The sequence below is a fragment of the Bos taurus genome, chromosome 28, assembly GCF_002263795.3.
Source record: "Bos taurus isolate L1 Dominette 01449 registration number 42190680 breed Hereford chromosome 28, ARS-UCD2.0, whole genome shotgun sequence".
Taxonomy (NCBI): Eukaryota; Metazoa; Chordata; class Mammalia; order Artiodactyla; family Bovidae; genus Bos; species Bos taurus.
This window is the reverse complement of record NC_037355.1, coordinates 40,860,837-40,878,726: the sequence shown is the minus strand read 5'-3', so window position 1 is coordinate 40,878,726 and position 17,890 is coordinate 40,860,837. Positions and strand designations below refer to the sequence as shown.

The 17,890-nt window shown below is 50.3% G+C and overlaps 1 protein-coding gene across 5 annotated transcripts in view; it reads left to right on the top strand.

The window, feature by feature from the left end:
• Positions 1–17,890, top strand: part of GRID1 (glutamate ionotropic receptor delta type subunit 1) — a 685,448-nt gene that overhangs the window by 211,051 nt on the left and 456,507 nt on the right. For 4 of the 5 annotated variants that reach the window (XM_059882689.1, XM_024986926.2, XM_059882690.1 and 1 more), the window contains one exon: positions 3,877–3,999. The exons of the other annotated variant lie outside the window; for it this stretch is intronic. In XM_059882689.1, the coding sequence (XP_059738672.1) occupies positions 3,877–3,999 (123 nt within the window). The remainder of the gene's footprint in view (positions 1–3,876; positions 4,000–17,890) is intronic. 5 annotated transcript variants of the gene reach the window in all.

The window sequence follows — 17,890 nt, the reverse complement described above, 5'->3', positions numbered from 1 at the left end:
CTTCACCTCTGAAACTTCAGTATCTTTATCGGAAAGTAGGGATGGAGGGGGTGACGGACACAGAGCTTCTCAAGAAGCATCCGTGCTCATACAGTGTTCACACTCAGCATTTCCCTTCCAGAGGAATTCAGCTCCCCACTCTCTTTCTAGGCCCTACAAGGATTTACCACAGAACCAAGATGGGCCTAAAGATAGCATTTCCAAGTGGTTAATTATGCAGACTCCTGCAGGGTTGGATGCACATGACTTGGCTTTGGCCGGTTGGCTTCTTGATCCCCCAGAGCTTGTTTGCAAAGCCTTTACTTTGCTGGGTGTGCAGAGCTGGGGTTGCCCAGAGAGTGGCTGCTCTTAATATTGGGCAAGAATGACAAGGAGGGAGAGATGGCAGGAGTCCGTGGGGGTTGGACAGCCCCTGGGCTTCATGGCCTCCATCTCCAGCCCCTCAGAGTCTTGGTCTCTGGTGCCATATACCTGCTGTCAAGAGGAGGGATTGCCATCAGTTCCTGGGTGCCCACCACAGCCTGGCGTTCTGTGTGCCTTCTCTAAGCCTCACACTTTGAAAATGAGGCAACTGGAGCTGAAAAAGTTAAATGACTTGCTTAAAGTCACGCAAGCAGCCATCAGGGTTTAATCAGGACTCAAGCCCAGACTGACCCACTCCAAAGCCCCTGTATGCCATGTTGCTCTGTATGACTACAGGCACATCTCGCCTTATTACGCTTCTCAGATACTGTGTTTTTTGCCAGTTGAAGGTTTGGGGCAACCCTGTGCTGTCAGATGATAGTATCTTTTAGCAATGAAGTATCTTTTAATTAGGGTATATACATTGTGTTTTTAGACAGAATGCTATTGCAGACCATAGAATACAGTATGGTGTAAATGTAACTTTTATATATCTGGAGAAACAAAAAAATTTGTGTGACTCATTTTATTGTACTATTTGCTTTATTGGGGTAATCTGGAACTGAATCCATGCTATCTCTGAAGTCTGCCTCTATGGAAAATACAAGCATAGACGTTACTGTATTGGGTAAAACTCTGCTGTGCTGGTTTCAGATGCACAGCCGAGTGCTGTGGGAAGGTATAATTCAGTTGCCTCTGTCGGGGGTCTGATGGAAGTTTTTAGGGTGCTTACGCTCAAAGAATTTTAGTGTATCTACTAAGCATGGTAGAGGAAGGACTCTGGACTGTGGAGGTGAACGTGACCTGAATGGCTGGCTAGCTTAGCAGGTCCCTTAAGAGAGACTTGATGATGCCAATCCTGGAACAAAACCTCTATTCACTGCTCCCAGGCATTGCTTGGGCTTTTCAAGCAGAGTAACCCAGCCTCTTCTTTGTGATGACAAGGACAGAGGATGTTCACAAGGGTGTCCCACTGCCAGGACATGTCCTGAATTTTACAAAAGATAAGACGTTGGTGTGGGGAAGTAAATGGCCTGACCACCCTTACATTGTTGATGATGTGTTGATGTCAGACAGTTAGGGATGGGCCAGTTACAGTGGGGGTGGGTGATGTGGCCCTCCCAGCTGTAAGTCCTTCCCTTCCCTGCTCAAAGAGCCTGGCTGATGGGAGTAAGGGAGGACAGGGTCCTGCTTGACTCTTTCACATTTTGCTACATGTGAATCTGTCCGGTGGACTGGCATTTTCATGGTTGTAAATGTCAAATTCTATATGACGTGGACATGGCTGTCTGGGACCTGCCAGGCTGTTCATATGCCATGCTGGGAGCCACTTCCCTGTCCAGCATCCACGCACACTCAGTCCCTGCAAGGGGTTTGGCCTGGGAGCCCATGTACTGCTGGCCCATCTGTGATCCCACTTGCTAGGGGCTACCTTGACCAGGGTTTGTGAGCTTGGAGAATCTAGCCTTGATGGCGGGTGAGTCAAGTGAAGTGCTGTAGGCCAAGGCACTGGAGTCCGCTGTGGGGCCCTGTGGGCTCATATAACAGGCCCTATCCCTGAGGGCTTGAGTGGTAAAGAATCTGTCTGCAGTGCAGGAGATGGGAGACATGGGTTGGATCCCTGGGTCAGGAAGTTCCCCTGAAGGAGGGCATGGCAACCCACTCAAGTATGCCCCTGAAAAATACCATGGACAGAGGAGTCTGGTGGGGTGCAGTCCTTGGGGCCGGGCCACGAAGAGTCAGACATGACTAGGCACACACACATCTCAAGTTTCCCTCAGCTTTTATCTCCAGCACTGTATCCACATTTCCTCCTCTGAGATCTCTCTCTCTCTCTCTTTTTTTTTTTTTTAAAATCACAGTCTTAACAATTACTGCATCAGTGCATTATCTTTAAAAGGCTCCCCTTGGGGAGACTGGGCTCAGAGGTGACAGAACTCTGGCCTCCCGGTTCCAGACCTGGAGACCCCTGTGAGGCTGCCCTGGGTGGGCAGTAAGGACACAGGCCATGGAGGGGAGCTTTCTGTGGGCTCAGCACTGGGGCCCCCTTAGTGAGCAGAGGCGGCACCTCCCAGTCATCCCTAATTGGGGCTGAGTTGGACTCACTGTGAGCCTCACTTCTTCTCTGGGCCATTGCCGCTAAGCAGGAATTCCAGAGGATGGTGACAGCAATCTCTGATGCTATACTCGATGTAACCTGTCGGCCCAAACCACCAGCCAGGGAAGGCGGTGGCAGTACTGAAGTAATCAAGGGGACAGCTGCTGAGAGGGGCTGAGGGTAGGGATCTTGTTCCTGGCCACCGGAGCCCTCCCCTCTGCTCAGAAGTTCCTTCTCTCTCTCTGTTTCACAAACAGATGAAATATTTTAATAGCTTTCATTTAATTCATTTGTGAAATCCCCCCAAACTGGTATTTTGATTAGAGTTGCTTTGGATTTATAGATTAATTTTGGGAGAAATAGTAACTTTACAATACTTCTTATTCAGTAACATGTATTTCTTCATTTTTTAAAAAGCTTTCTTTAATGTCCTTCAGTGAGCTTTTGTAGTTTAAGTTCAATTTGTGTACTTATTAAAATATATGTTTCGCAGTGCAAAATGTTTGAAAACGGCTGGAATAAGGAGTTAATTAGGAGTTAAAAGAGCACATTTAGTATGTATACAAAGGAGTAATAATTCCATGATCCTGGACTTATTAATTTTTTGTATATTGCTTTCTTTCTGCTGCAGGCTTATGTTTAGGAAAGGAGCTCCTTCTTTAATTTGTCTAGCATTTAATGAGTCTGAGTGCTGGGCTGAGTTCTGTGTGTGTGTTAGTCACTCAGTCGTGTCAGACTCTTTGCAACCCCATGGATTGTGGCCCGCCAGGCTCTTCTGTCCATGGAATTCTCCAGGCAAGAATATTGGAATTGGTTAACATTTCCTTCTCCAGACCAGGTTCTGCGGTGGGTACTAAAGCTACTGTCTCTGCTCTCAGGGGTCCCCCAGCTTGGTGGGGAGGACAGAGGTGTTAACAGCCCCCTCACCTATAAAAAGCAGAGGTGTGGACCAGGTTCTGTGAGAGCTCTGAGGCTGGAGCTATGCCCTCTGGTCCAGGAGAGGGGGAGTGGTCAGGGGGCCAAGCCTCCCTGGAGTGAGGGACACTGGGTCTGGATCTCTAGGAATGAAATCTCATCAGCTTCATGGTCAAGGTGAGGCTGGAGACAGGGCTCTGGAGAGCCCCTGGGTCTTCAGGGTCGCACGTGTGGTGTGGTTGCAGCAGCGGGTGTGTTGGGCAGGGAGTGGTGAGGCTGAGGCTGAGAAGGCAACAGGAAGGGGCTCCCTAGTCCAGGGGTGGGAGATCCGAACTTCAGGACTGCTTTGTTCTTGGGGTCCTTTCCAGGGTTTTCAAGATCAGTTGTCTATAGTGGCCTCTATAAGCTTAGCCCCTGTTCTGTTGGGAGATGTGAATGTCTTACTGTTGTTTCCTCTCCAGGTCAGGTTTGATGCAGAGCACTCCAGTCCACAGTCCATTTTGGCCCTGGGCTTCATCTCATCTTCTTGGAGGAGATTCTGTCCATCCATGTGTCCATCTGTCCATCCACCTGTCCATGCATCCGTGAGTCCTTCCATCCATCTGTCCGTCTATCCACACAGTCATCCATCCATCCAGTACAGACTGGGTGTCTGCTATGGACCAGGAACCGTATCAAGTACGAGCTGGAAACGCAGTGATGGTGCCTTTTCCTGGAGACCTGACGTAGCATCACACGCTGTGGCTACACTGTGGCAGTGGTCCTGCTGGGCATGTGCGCTGGTGACCGAGAGGGGACGCCTCAGGGCCCTCCTCCACCAGAGCCTCCTCTGGGTGTACGTGGGACTCCAGGACTTTTTCCTTCCAGGTCTCATCCACTGTTTCTCCGCTTCTGTTTGTAACTGTACGGGGCTCCCTCTTTCCTTTTGTATCCTCTTTCTTTCTCTCTTCTCCCTCCCCGTCTCTTTTGTTTTACTGGGAAAAGTAGAAAAATTAAGCTCTCTCAAGCATTTATGGAGAAGAATTGCCAGTGCTTGCTCACAGTTCACGAGGCAGGCGCTGTCCACGCCCTGCCGTCCACGCACCGTCCAGCTCTGTGGGGCCTCTTCCTCCCACTGGAATGTGACCTCCTCGAGGGCAGGGACTGAATGTGTCCACTGTTTTATCTTCCAAGAGCAGCACAGGTCTTGGCCCACAGTGGCTGTTGAGGGAATGAATGGATGGATAGTTTATATTTCTTACCTTCAGTGGAAAGCTGTGTTTTTCCTGTATGTGCCTCCGTTGCCTGTTTTGGGCTGGTCCTCAAGTCCTTGGCCAGCTTATCCTCAAGGGCTTTGATCTTAAAACTTCTGCTTTTGGGAAGGCTTAAGTTTGCTTCAGAACCGTGCCTTGGCCTGGTCTTGGTTCCTTGGTCAGCGAATGGGGTAGGCTGTACCTGTGGGTGGCATGTGGTACCCCGGGAAAGAGTGGTGTGCAGGGAGGCGAGTGGATCAGGAGAGGCCTGGCAGTAAGTAACTCTGCAGACAGATTGGACGACTGGACACGCACACACACACACACACAAACACACACACACGGACACAGGCTGACAGAGTGATACTAGCCAACCAGCCACATACACTGGTACGAGCAGACCGTCAGACTAACTAGCACAGTGCAAGAGACACTGACCTGTGCACATACACAAGCGCGCGCGCGCACACACACACACACACACACATCCTGAGAGGCATTGCTGGTGGCAGAGCAGTCTGGGGAAGGCGTTGAAATGCTGGGAGATAAACAGTGGCACTCAGGGATGGCTGCAGCTGATGGCATTTGCCTTTGCTGTTAGCATGATCTCTGTAGTCGCTTTCTGCAGCGAGAAGGATGGGAGAAAGGACAGCGAGGGGAATGGCCTGTTGGTGGGACAGCTCCCCGTGGCTCTGGGAGTGGCGATTGTCTTTCTCCCAGGCTGGGAGGAGGGGGTGAATGTGAAGGGACAAAGGTGGACAGCACCGTTTCCGACATCCCTCCCCACCTGCCACAGGACTGGCTTCCCAGGCAGCGAGTGTGGCCGGAGGCCAGTTTAATCTTTACTAGGAGCACAGTCTAGCTGGGAAAGATTGAAGGCGGGAAGAGAAGGGGACACAGAGGATAAGATGGTTGGATGGCATCACCAACTCGATGGACATAAGTTTGAGCAAGCTCTGGGAGTTGGTGATGGACAGGGAAGCCTGGTGTGCTGCACTCGGACATGACTGAGTGACTGAACTGAGAAGCACAGTCGGGGTTAATGCCTGGCTTCAAATCAATTGCTTCTCAGAGTTTGCTGCAGTGAGTGAATTCACTCCCACAATTTGAATATAAAGATGGCACTTTTTAATACATTCATAGCAAAGGTAAATTAAATAATCGCAGCGTTCTGTTGTCCCACATGATATATGCAAATATTTCTCATTCCAACATGGTAAATCTTCAGCAGATGACTTTATCACTCAGAGCTAGGATAATTCTGTGCCATTTAAGTATCATTTATCAGAATGTTTAAAATTAATAATTAATTATAGAAGATTAATTTTTAAATGTGGCCCCGCATTTGCATTTAATTATATCCCACTGTTTATGGATTTTAAAGCCTTCATACTGTAGCAAAAGTGCAATGAGTCTGAGAAATTCCCTTTTTTTTTTCTTAGAAATTCTTAGAAATGAGCTCAGAAGGAAGAGAGATTTGGTAGAGATATTCTGGCAGGTTTGGAGCTCAGTGATGTTCAAAGCAGCTGGAACTCTTGGCTTGGCCAAGACAGGGAAGGGCAGAGAGCTGTGCCACCAGGCCACTGTCCCCTTCCTTCTCTGTCCCCACACTCCTCTCGTCCTTCCTAAGCCTGTGCATACTGGGAAAGCTGTCCTGGGCCTGCAGCATCCTGGACACCCTTGCATGGCTGCCCCCTGCCCCCCACCACCACGCTGGGAGCCTTTTTGTAGCTCTCTTCCCAGGAGACCTAGGAGCACAGGAGCGCAGGAGCGCAGACACATTCATCTCTCTTAAAGGCCTTTTCCGGCCCATGAATGATGGTTTTCAAAGGCATGCATGCAGGGTGCACTCCTCAGCCCTGGCCTCTGTTCCAAGCAAAGAATCTCCAGATGCTCAGTTACCCAGTGGACAGAGTAAACACAGTCTTAACGTTCAGCCCAAGCAGGAGCACCTGAGTAGGAGACTGTTTTGAAAGAATTTAATGTTTGGTTTTTAAATTTCAAAGGGCCCTCCAAACCCTCATCCAGGGAAATGCTTGAATGATGCTGGACGTTCTGGAGCTTGTTTTCTGTTTGAGCGCTGTTTCTGTTTCAAGTTACATGTTGAATCCGACACCCCATTCCCGATACTCAGGGAGGCCTTTCTCAGCTGTCTGTTCCTTCCTGGGTTGAAGAGTGGGATCTCAAATCTGAAGGGTGGGGCTGGAGACACCTGGTGTTCTCTTCCTTTGTGGGCCATTACATAGCCAGTCAAGTGTCTGTTCCTCCCTGCAGGAGTCTCTGTGGCTTATTAGCAGGTAGCCCTTGGGACTTGGGAGGCGACAGGCTTGAGAAATAGGCGTTTACTAAGGGAAGCAGCCTGAAGCGGTGGAATGACTCAATTACCCTTTCTGCTCCGGGAGCCCCCAGGGTGCTGAGCCTGGGGAGGCCTCCCCTGAGGTGGTGAGTCAGCCCTTTGTTGGCTGAACATCTGGGTGGGGAGCCCAGTGGGGAAGAGGCAGCATTTCCTCAGCACTGCAGGAAGCCAGAGGAAGACTGGGATTTTAGAGAGGCAGAGTTGCGGCGAGGTGACTCCATGCAGTTCATCTCAGAGACGCTGTCTACGCTGTGTAGCCCACATCTGGTGCTATCTTCTCCGTGCCACCCTATGGAGCCCTCACTTGGTGCCATCAGGAACTCGGTCTTGGTCATCTGCTCTTTTGTGCTCAAGCTGCCAGTCTGCTTGGAGAAGAGAAGGCCCCTCTATCAGTTAGCTGGTGCAGTGTAACAAACCAGCCCCCAGCTCAGCGTCTTGAAACAATAATGTTCATGCTCACAAGTCTCCTGGTCAGCAGACCAGGGTCAGACATGACTGATTTTTTCTGGGCTTGTGCATCTGTGGTCAGCTGGCTGTTCAGCTGGGGCTGGTGGGTTGGCTGGCTGTGAGTTGTGGTAGTCTGGCACCAGGCTCTGGGTCTCTCATCACCAGTTATTAGCCCACACTTATTTATAGGGCACCAGCAGAGTTTCAAGAGAGCGAATGCGGGTGCTCGGGGCTGCTAGAGGTCTAGGTTCAGACCTGGCGCATCATGGTTTCTGCCAAGATCTCTTGGCCAAAGCAAGCCAGCAGGTCAGCCTGGATTTAAGGGCCAAGGGAGGGAGCCTTGGAGAAAACTCTTGGGGGAACTGCAAGGCCATGTTGCAAAGGGAGTGGACACAGTAGAGGAAGGCGAGTTGGGGCCAATTTGCAGTCTGCTGCCGTTCCCACACGGGCTGCCCAGGAGGCAGGTCTGTGTGACAGGGGCCGTGTGCCTCCTTCCTCTAACTTTGTTTTGACCTTGCTCAACTTTGGGGTCAGGGTGGCGAGGCAAAGGGTGTGGAACCATGGGAGAAATTAAAAAAAGAACCTTTATCAAGCTTGCTTATGTGGACCCATGAGCTCACCTAATCTTCTCAGCAATGCTGGAGAGGAAGGGTTGTCACCGTGCTCTGGAGCCCGGGGATTTAGGGATTTTCTTGTGCTCCCACAGATAGAGTGACAGAGCTGGGATGGGAATTCAGAGCTCCTTGACTCACAGCCCAGCTCTTTTCTGCTATATGCCACTAGGAGAGGGAGGAGACTTGCTGCCTCTGACAGATCAAAGGGGAGTCCATTCTCCTCCTAGAATATGTCGAGTGGCGGACTCGATGATAGTCACCATTGAGGAGCAGGTAGGCTAGGGTTCCAGAAGTGGACTGGATAACCTCTGAGAGTCATCTGGGGAATGAGGGCTCCCTCCCTCCCCATCATGTCCTGTCTCTGCCCACACACCTGCAGAGAGTGTGAGGGGTTGGACAGGCCGCCTGTGCCTCTCTCCTTGGCAACAGGAAGAGTGTCTTCCTAGAGACCCTCTGGTTACCAGACGGCCTGAGGGCGTTTGACCTAACCCTTCTGTAGTGTGGTTAGTGGGACAGAGAAGAGCTGTGCAAGCAGACTTGGTCCAGCATCTGTCCCATTTCCTGTCCCGGCATCTTTCTGAGCTCTGCTTACCTATCTGTGCAAAGGAGTTAATGATACTTGACTCACCAGGTTACTCCAGGGATTAAGCATGGGGAACGTTCTGGGATGTAGATCTCCACTTTTCCTCTTTCACAGGGTCTAGCACATGGGTGGCTACCAGGAGGTATCCAGTAACTAGTGTGTCAATGGGGAGATGGACAAGTTCGAGGAGATGTAAAGCTATGAGGCACTGAGGGCGCTGAGAAAAACAAAATCTTCTATGACTGTGGGCAAGGTCAGCATTCCAAATTTTGAAATGCGCTGGTGGTTGACATCAGACCTGCTGCTGGGTCAGTTGATCGAAGGACAGGCGTGGGCATGGTTGATGGGCCATTAATAGGTGTGCCTCAGACTCATTTCTCAGCTCTTTTCTGTACAAGGTGGCATGGTGTCCTCCTTCCTCTGGCGTGTTACCCACATGTCTTCAGTATCTGCGTCCATGAATCATGTCAGGGAGAAAGCAAAGAACAAGGTTTGTGGTCCACGGTTAGAGACATGGAGATTAGGGAGAATGGAGATGCTGGGGGAGATGATTGTGAAGGTGTGAGGGAAAAGAACTAGATACAAGCAGGACATTGGAGGGAATGTTTCCTAGGAGATGACTGTGTGCCTCCCTCAGCCCCACACATAAAGCCTCAGCACATAGGCAGGCAGGGACGGAAGGCTTTGGGTTCCTACCCTATGAGTTTCAGGGCTAGAAGCACTTTAATTTCAGTAACAAGAGCCAGGTCAGAAGACCTGAAGGTCAGCCCCCTTTTTTCGTCTTCCCTCCACTTCCAACCTAGTCCCCTCTTCTTGGAGGCTTTTAGATCCTCAACTGGGGACACGATGGTGCGTCTTCGGGGACTAAGGCTTCTAATAGCACAGAAGAAGGCACATTGCCTTTGGAGCAAGTAGACACACAGTGAGATCCCAGCTCAAAATTGATGTCATCCTTTTGAGCTGTTCCCTGGTGTGTTAACTGGGATAGTAATACCTTCCCCATGTCTGTGGATGGTGTTTGGCTGAGACTGTAGAACCAATCTGGGCCACTGGGGTCAAGGGTGGAAGTGTCAGTGGCTCAGAGGAGCAGTGCTGTGACCAGCCTTCCAGAAGGATGGCTCCTCATTCCCTCCACATCAGGATGCAAAGCTCCGGGAGCTGCGTGGGGAAGACCAGATGCAGGGTGCACCCAGAGATGATGGCAAATGGGGCTAGCAGAGAGTGATAAAGCCCTCAGAGTCCTCAGCCAGCTCAGCTGGAATTGAGGACTGGATGCTTGTCCCAGTTCTTGGCTAGAGAGAACGTTGGCATCCATGGGGGTGTGGAGGAGGAGAGGACACCTCAGTGCTCCTGATGGGTCTGATCCTGCCCAGGAGCAGGGTCGGAGCACACGGGGCACCTCCCATCTGGGCTCTTGCTGGCCCATCCCAGACGCATAGCCCTCGTGGCTTCTCAGGACTGCTGGTTGCTAGGCTGATGGAAGTAGGGAGAGCTGCTGGTGCTTTCTACTCTTTGGATGAGAGGGATTCCTTCAGCAGCCTGTCAGGGGGCCAGCCACCACCAAGACACCATGGGCCCTTTCCCGCAAAGGGTGGCCAAGTGGGTGCTTTGGGGGAGAAGGATATAGGCCCTGCCCCCAAAGAGTGGCCAAGCTTAACTGGAGAGAAAATTCACATTCCGAAACAGTTATGAGCAAGAGAATGGGTACCTGACTGTGAGACCCCGACTATAGACAGCACCATGCCTACAGCATGTGGGGAAGGGTGCTGTGTCTGCTCCTTCCTTGTGGCTCTGCAGTAGTCACATGGGTCCATCCAACTCAGGCAACCACAGGAACCACTCCTGGATAATGCTGTCACATGTTGCTTTTCTAAGGGTGCGCCCTGCATCTGGTCTTCCTTACACAGCTCCCGGAGCTTTGCATCCTGATGTGGAGGGAATGAGGAGCCATCCTTCTGGAAGGCTGATCCTCTGAGCTACTGATACTTCCACCCTTGACCCCAATAGCCCAGGTTGGTCCTACAATCTCAGCCAAATACCATCCAAAGAATCGCTAAAGTTGTTTGGAATGCCGGCCAGGTATAACACAAATCACAAACCTGAATGCCTGCAACATCTAGGCAGGGATAGCTAAGTATAGAGCAGGTGGACTGTGAGAAGAGCAGAGAGTGTAGCGCCTGTGGGCACCTGTTTCCCTGGAAGGGATGTTCAGGCTCCAATAAGGTTCCCAAGTGAAGGTCCGGTGCAGCTACTGATTTCTGTGTCTCAAGAGGAGGCAGAAATCTGGACTTTACTGTGAAATCTCTTAATTCTTGAACATTGGCAACTAATTACTGAATTTTTAAGCTCTCTGTTGGCCAACTCTGCCTGTGGCAGGGCTGATAAGACTTGCAGACTGCTGAGTGGCAATGTCTGACTTGCTTATGTACTGTCAACTTCAGCATATTAAAATATGGGCATGGAGTGAAGTGAGTCCACTCTCCTTTCCCTGTACTTTCTCACCAGGAATCAACAATCATCCTTAGCACAGTGTTTCTGAGTTCCTATTTCCCCCCTGGAGCCTCAAGGTACCCCACTTTCTGTGCGTCTGTTATTCTTCTTGCCCTTGCTGCTTGGTGCCACGTTTTGCTGACTGGCCTTAGGATCCTTCTTTGTATTTGCAGGAAGTCCTTGGGTTTATTATCCATCATTTTTCAAAGTCCATGTTAAATGCTAATTAAGTGTATGGAGGTCAACTCTTTAGATAGAGGTTCATGTTATTGGTTTGGCCCCTAACATCACTCCATAGTACTGCTGCTAGTTGCTTATCCCAGAGCTGGCAGCGTCCTGTTTGTGGGCCTGGTAGCTCTCCAGGGCCCTGGGGGTTCCTGAATGTGATACTGGGAACTGGTCAATTTCTTCAAAGCCTGGCTAATGTACTTGGTGACTCTCTGAGCTCCTACTCTGCACAGACCTATCTGAGCACTGGGAGGCAACTGAGAGATGAGGTTGGTTGCTTCCTGCAAGTGACACAATGTTTAGAGAAACCTGAAAAGTGAGCCTATAGCTCAAGGCAGTAAATGCATGAGCTCTGCTTAGGCCAGGCTCCCCTGGGACGCTGCGCCCTCTGTGACTCTAGCTCCTCTTTAGGTAACAGTGTGCTTTTCTTGAAATGGATTAAATATTAATCGAACAGCTAATATGCATCGGGCTCTTCTAGATACTGGGGTTACAGAAGGACTGAGACACACATGGTCTCTAGCTTCAAAGAGTTGACATTCTAGTGGAGGCAGTGGGAAGACACTGAAAAAAAATCAATGAATAACCCGAGGTAATTTGTTAGTGATAACCTCCCTGAAGAAAGATAAGGCAAGGTAAAAAGAGAGTAGTTTGCTGGGACACTATTTTAGTTGCCCTGATCAGAGCTGATGCTTCCAAGGAGGATGATAAGGATGTGATGGAAGCCATTAAGCAGGATCTGGCTGAAGAGCAATTTCAGCAGTCGGAAAGCAAGTGCAAAGGTCCTGGGGCTGGAATGAGCTTGGCACACACTGGGGATCAGTGAGGAGGAGGGCGTGCCTGGACCAGGGTGAGCCAAGTGAAGGGTTGGGGGGTGGGAGGTGGATGTGGGAAGGGGTCCAGGATCCGAGCGCAGAGTGGCCTCTGGAACCACCCAGAGGGCACTGGAGCTGGTGCGGGGCTCCTTGCATGGGCCCTTGGTGTGGGAATTAGACAGGCCCCTGCTTCGTGTCTTAGCAAATTCACAAGCGTGAGTGTAGCCTTCTGGCCGCCACGTGTCCGCTCCCTGCAAGGAACAAGTAATCAGCCTAAAGAGCTTTGCATTTTATTAGTGTGTGTGCATATGGGCCTGCCTTGCTGCTCCAAGGACTCTCCTTCTGGAAAGGCTGAGAGGACATGCTCTTTGCAGAAACATCTTTCCTCTGTCCTTCAGCAGGGAATTCAAACCCAACCACGGCTAACCTTTCCTCAGTCACCTGATGAGAGTCAGGCAGGACTGCTCCTGAGCCCGTGCAGGCCTCTTCCCTGTCGGCCCTGCTTGTTTGCGCTTGTGCCAATACGCACACAGATTTGGAGTGCTGCTGTGTGTTGTGTGCATGTGTGTATGGCGGGGTGGGTGGAGGCCAGTGTGCTCTTGGGTCCTTCCTTTGTCCGTCTGCCTCCCCCATCCCACTTCCGCTGGATTCTCCATGTATTCAAACCCCATGGGGTCAGTCCAGTCAGGGGATGAGGCTATACTCTAGGCAGAATGGGACGCCTGAGAGACAAATAAAAAGTGGGGAAAATACTTTTTCTATATAATGAGGGACACTGTTTGCACATTTAATTCAATGACCAATTAAAAAAAAAAATTATGACCTTTTCTTTCTTTGAGGGGAGTTGTCCTTTCAAGTCTGGCTACTTTTAGCTTCCAAAAGAAGGGAAGCGGTGGAATAAGCTAGCCTGGCACAGAGGGGCTCCAGAGCCAGGAAGACGATGGACAGGGAGAATTTTGCCCTGGGGCTGTGTGTTCCCTTCTAGTTGTTTGGTGTCTCTTCCTATGAGGATGGAACCAGGCCCAGAATGGCTGCCTGCCCCAGGGAAGGCAGAGCAAACACACCCTGGGTTCATTAATCCCTCTCAGTGAATGTACAGGGAATGACCCCGCTTCTTCAACATGGTCAGACAGAGGGGCCTTTCCCAGTGGCAGGTATGACTCCCCTCCAGGTTGGGACACAGTGGGGACATGAAAAAGAACAAGGGCTTCGGGCTTACACAGCTGGACTCACTCTTTTTTAAAAATTATTTTAATTGGAGGCTGATTACTTTACAATATTGTGGTGGTTTTTGCCATACATTGACATGAATCAGCCACAGGTGTACATGTGTCCCCCATCCTGAACCCACCCTTCCACCTCCCTCCCCACCCCATCCCTCTGCTGCTGCTGCTGCTAAGTTGCTTCAGTCGTGTCTGACTCTGTGTGACCCCATAGGCGGCAGCCTACCAGGCTCCCCTGTCCCTGGGATTCTCTAGGCAAGAACACTGGAGTGGGGTGCCATTTCCTTCTCCAATGCATGAAAGTGAAAAGTGAAAGTGAAGTTGCTCAGTCGTGTCTGACTCATAGCGACCCCATGGACTGCAGCCTACCAGGCTCCTAAGTCCATGGGATTTTCCAGGCAAGAGTACTGGAGTGGGGTGCCATTGCCTTCTCCTGCATCCCTCTGGGTTGTCTCATATCTGTAAAATGAAAGTGAAAGCTGCTAAATCATATCTGACTCTTTGCGACCCTATAGACTATACAGTTCATGGAATTCTCCAGGCCAGAATACTAGAGTGAGTAGCTGTTCCCTTCTCCAGAGGATCTTCCCAATCCAGGGATCAAACCCAGGTATCCCACATTGCAGGTAGATTCTTTACCAGCTGAGCCACCAGGGGAAGCCCTTTAAATCTGGGGTCACTGGTAAAATAGGGAAATTAATCCCTACCTGCCCCTAGAGCTTGATGAAGTTTAAATGAGACAATGTGTGGGAAGCGCCCCATGTTCCCTGGCCTAGAGCAGGGGATTAGTAAGTGATTGACCCCTGCCCCTTCCACGACACAGGGTCCCTGAGGTCGGACATTCTGCCCAGAGCCAGGCTGTTGTCACCACTCCCATTTTCCAGATGCAGAGACTGAGGCACTGCAGGTTACATCCGGAGGGTCTGGGTTCTCCAGTGGAAATTTTCTAAAGCAATTCAGGGTGAGGAGCCATGGAGTGGGCTTGAGGGAAGAGGAGCCAGAGCAGTTGAAATGTGCATGGCCTTTGGAGTTAGTGCATCTGGGGTTAGAATCCCAGCACTGGCTTTGTGGCCAATGGCTTGAGCAAGTTACAACTTTGTCTTCTCATCTTTACGATGGAGATGGCTGTGGGACAGCACCATGAGAAAGTGACGAGAGTTTGACTAGATAAGGCATTTGCAGTTCTTAGGATGGGCCCTGGTGTGTAGCAAGTGCTCCATAAATGTTCCCGGCAGTACTGTGGTAATGCTCCTGCTGACAGTGGTTATGGGGATGATAATGATGGTGAAGGTGATGGTGGCGATGGTGGCGATGATGGTGATGATGGTGATGATGGTGATGGTGAAGGTGATGGTGGCGATGGTGGCGATGATGGTGATGATGGGATGATGGTGATGGTGAAGGTGATGGTGGTGATGGTGGCGATGATGGTGATGATGGTGATGATGGTGATGGTGAAGGTGATGGTGGTGATGGTGGCGATGATGGTGATGATGGTGATGATGGTGATGGTGATGGTGAAGGTGATGGTGGCGATGGTGGCGATGATGGTGACGATGGTGATGATAATGATGGTGAAGGTGATGCTGGCGATGGTGGCGATGATGGTGATGATGGTGATGATGGTGATGGTGAAGGTGATGGTGGCGATGGTGGCGATGATGGTGATGATGGTGATGATGGTGATGGTGAAGGTGATGGTGGCGATGGTGGCGATGATGGTGATGATGGTGATGATGGTGATGGTGAAGGTGATGGTGGCGATGGTGGCGATGATGGTGATGATGGTGATGATGGTGATGATGGTGATGGTGAAGGTGATGGTGGCGATGGTGGTGATGATGGTGACGATGGTAATGATAATGATGGTGAAGGTGATGGTGGCGATGGTGGCGATGATGGTGATGATGGTGATGATGGTGATGGTGAAGGTGATGGTGGCAATGGTGGCGATGATGGTGATGATGGTGATGATGGTGATGGTGAAGGTGATGGTGGCGATGGTGGCGATGATGGTGATGATGGGGATGATAATGATGGTGAAGGTGTTGGTGGTGATGGTGGCGATAATGGTGACGATGGTGATGATAATGATGGTGAAGGTGATGGTGGCGATGGTGGCGATGATGGTGATGATGGTGATGATAATGATGGTGAAGGTGATGGTGGCGATGATGGTGATGATGGTGATCATGGTGGTGATAATGATGGTGAAGGTGATGGTGGTGATGGTGGCGATGATGGTGATGATGGTGATGATAATGATGGTGGTGATGATGGTGATGATAATGATGGTGAAGGTGATGGTGGTGATGGTGGTGATGATGGTGATGATGGTGATGATAATGATGGTGAAGGTGATGGTGGTGATGATGGTGATGATAATGATGGTGAAGGTGATGGTGGTGATGGTGGCAATGATGGTGATGATAATGATGGTGAAGGTGATGGTGGTGATGGTGGTGATGGTGGTGATGATGGTGATGATGGTGATGGTGAAGGTGATGGTGGTGATGATGGCAGTGATGGTGATGATGGTGATGATAATGATGGTGAAGGTGATGGTGGTGATGGTGGTGATGATGGTGATGATGGTGATTTTGATGGTGGTGGTGATAGTGAGGGTGATGATGGTGGTTATGAAGGTAGTAATGATGATGCTGGTGCTGCTGCTGACGTGCATGTCAGCGCAGTTTGTGTTTCCCGTCAGATCTATAGCCTTTGGTACCGCCTTTATCTTCCTTGGAGACATGAGGTCTCAGCTCAATCAGCTTTTTTAAAAAAATTTATTATTACATTTCTAATTAGTGGGTGGGAGTAAGATATGGGCAAGGAATCCTTACTGTATGGGGTTAATGGGGCCTGGGAATTCGAGGCCTTGAGACTGTGGGGTGTGAATAAATGTTTCAGGGAGATGTTTGAGCAGAAGCACCAGTACATTGGAACGTCCTTCTCTGTTCCCTGGTGGGACCAGCACCACTATGAGAAGTGGAAGTTGATTTTGGCTGCTGCCATGAACTGTTCCGGAGAAGGCAATGGCACCCCACTCCAGTACTCTTGCCTGGCAAATCCCATGGACAGAGGAGCCTGGTGGGCTGCAGTCCATGGGGTCGCACAGAGTCAGACACGACTGAGCGACTGAGCAGCAGCAGCAGCGTGAACTGTTCACCACAGTGGCTCTGATGTTGGGTCTTTGTTCTGGTTATCTGTTGCTGTGTGATGGACCATCCCCAAACTAAGTGGCTTAAAACAAAAATCATGTTATTATCTCTCATGTTTTCCTTGGGTCAGAAATTTGGTAAGGGCTCAGCTGGACGATTTTGAATTGAAGTCTGTCCTGCTATTTCAGTCAGACAGTGGCTGTGTCAGACACGGGGCATCGAGGGGAAGGAGAAGCTGGAGGCTGGCAAGGCGCCTCTCCTTCTTCACGTGGACCCACCACGACATGGTGGCCTTAGGGTAGCAGAATTTCTTCCGCGGCAGCTCAGGGCTCTAGCATAAGTGTTCTGGCAAGCCAGGAGGGAGCCTGGACTTGTCTGTTCCCGAGTCCTGGCTGGTTCTAGGGAGAGAGCAGGGCCAGGGTGGGACCCTGCATCGTGTTTTTGGCTTTTGTGGCCTGAACATTCATGGTCCTCTTTGAGAGTAGCCTGAAGGCAACTGATGGGAAACAATGTTTCTTTTGTCAAGGCACAGAATGCAATCAGTCTAAGGGTAGAGCTAGAGCCAGGCCTGTGAGTGGCTGAAGGAGAGGGCCTGACTAGGGGTGGAGGTCCAAGGTGGGGCCTTCTTGGTCCACAAGACCTGCAGCATCCCCTCCCTGAGCTGGCTGTACTGTTTCTGCCTTGACATAGCTTCTGAGAGTCCCTCACTTCTCATGGTCGTTCTTACCTGTTGAAATGAAGGTAAGTGTAGGTCATGAAGGAATGAGACTTGGGAACTTCCCAAGGGTCCCAGAGAGAGCCCTTGAGAAATTCCTCTGCCTAAGGTGCTTGGTTCAGCTAGAGCAAGTCCAGGTATGGTGGTCTGTGCCTGGGTGTGTAAGAGACGGGGCTCATATCAGGGTCAGCGGTGCCATGAGCCAGCCTAAAGCCAGGGTGGAGGCGTGCTTCCTGGAGTACAGTGGCAGCTGGCAAACAGATGTTCTACTTGGCATTGCTTCCCCCATGATAAAGGTTCTTCTCATCAGAAACTGGTCTTTCCAAGCACAGGCATCACAGAGGTAGAAAATAGTCACATTGAAGGTGATATTTATGTCCAAACTGGCAATACCTTGACATTAATTATCCTGCTATAATTAAATCTAGTAATCCATTATATTGCCATTACATAGGGCTCTAGTGAGGATAATGGGACCCCGAAGAATAAAGTTTGTCATTTAAAACCCAGGACCAAAAACCTGGAATGCTATCTGATTTTTTTTACCCCTCTTTTCCCCCTAGTGACTTACTCTGCATTGAATAAACATTTGGGGAAAATCGGCACTAAAA